General features: G+C 72.3%; 1 protein-coding gene across 1 annotated transcript in view; it reads left to right on the forward strand.

Moving 5' to 3' along the window:
- Nucleotides 1–77: 77 nt before the first annotated feature.
- The window catches only part of PRR7 (proline rich 7, synaptic), a 2,122-nt gene continuing 1,065 nt past the window's right edge, over nt 78–1,134 (forward strand). The window contains exon 1 of the mRNA XM_026047655.1: nt 78–486. Coding sequence (XP_025903440.1) covers nt 78–486 — 409 coding nt within the window. The remainder of the gene's footprint in view (nt 487–1,134) is intronic.

Genomic DNA, 1,134 nt, shown 5'->3' on the forward strand with positions numbered 1-1,134 from the left:
CCCGCTGAGGCCCTGAGCGTCGCCCCGCGCGGGGCAGCGAGAGGCCGGGGCAGCCCCCCGGCACGCCCGCGGCCAGGATGGTGATGTCCCAGGGCACCTACACCTTCCTCACCTGCTTCGCCGGCTTCTGGCTCATCTGGGGCCTCATCGTGCTGCTGTGCTGCTTCTGCAGCTACCTGCGGCGGCGCATGAAGCGGCAGCAGGAGGAGCGCCTGCGGGAGCAGAGCCTGCGCACGCTGGAGCTGGAGCCCCTGCACTACGAGGGCTACGCCGGCAGCCCCCCCGGCATCGCCATCCCCCACCGGCTCCGCATCGAGCCCCACCACCACCCCCACATCCCCCCCCCGCGGCCCTGGAGCTGCCGGCACGGTAAGAAGCGGGGCCTCTCCGGCCGCGATGCCGCTGCAGCCGGCGCGGGAGCCCTCTGCGCTGCGCGGCGCCGCGAGCGCGCGGTGCCACCAGCCCCGGGTGGCACCAGCCCCAGTGGCACCAGCCCCCATAGCAAGAACCCCCCCAGGCCCGCAGCGCTCCCGTGGGCACGCTCCAGGAAAGGCCCTTGGCAGCGTCTCCATGAGCTCGCTGTGGCGGGCGGCCGGTGCCGCCCCTGCCGTTCCGCGTCTCCATGAGCACGCTATAGGAAGAGCGCTGTGCGGTTCCTCCCACCCGCTTGCAGCATCACCGCTCGCACGTTATAGCGAGAGCCGCTGGCACCTCCCCGCCGGCCGCTTGCAGCATCGCCCGGGCTGCAGCGGCCCCGCGAGCCAGCGCTGCCGGTGGCCCCGCTCCCCGGAGCCTGCAGCGTCCCCAGGCCGCATCCCGCCGCTCGCCGCGGCCCCCGAGCGCTCCAGCTGCAGAGCCGGGGCAGCCGCCTCCCCAGCGGGCTGCCGAGGGGACAAAGGGCGGCCAGAGTCACCAGTAGCAGGGACGGATGGATGGAGGGGCGGCTGGATGGGACAAAGGGCGGCCAGTGCCACCAGCAGGAAGGAGCGATGGAGGGATGAAGGGATGGAGAGATGGAGGGAGGGAGGGAGGGAGGGAGGGAGGGATGGATGGATGGATGGATGGATGGATGGATGGATGGATGGGACAAAGGGCCACCAGTGCTAGCAGCAGGAGGGAGGGAAGGAGAGAGGA

This window comes from Nothoprocta perdicaria, unplaced genomic scaffold (genome assembly GCF_003342845.1).
Source record: "Nothoprocta perdicaria isolate Ctin4 unplaced genomic scaffold, notPer1 scaffold_5, whole genome shotgun sequence".
Taxonomy (NCBI): domain Eukaryota; kingdom Metazoa; phylum Chordata; class Aves; order Tinamiformes; family Tinamidae; genus Nothoprocta; species Nothoprocta perdicaria.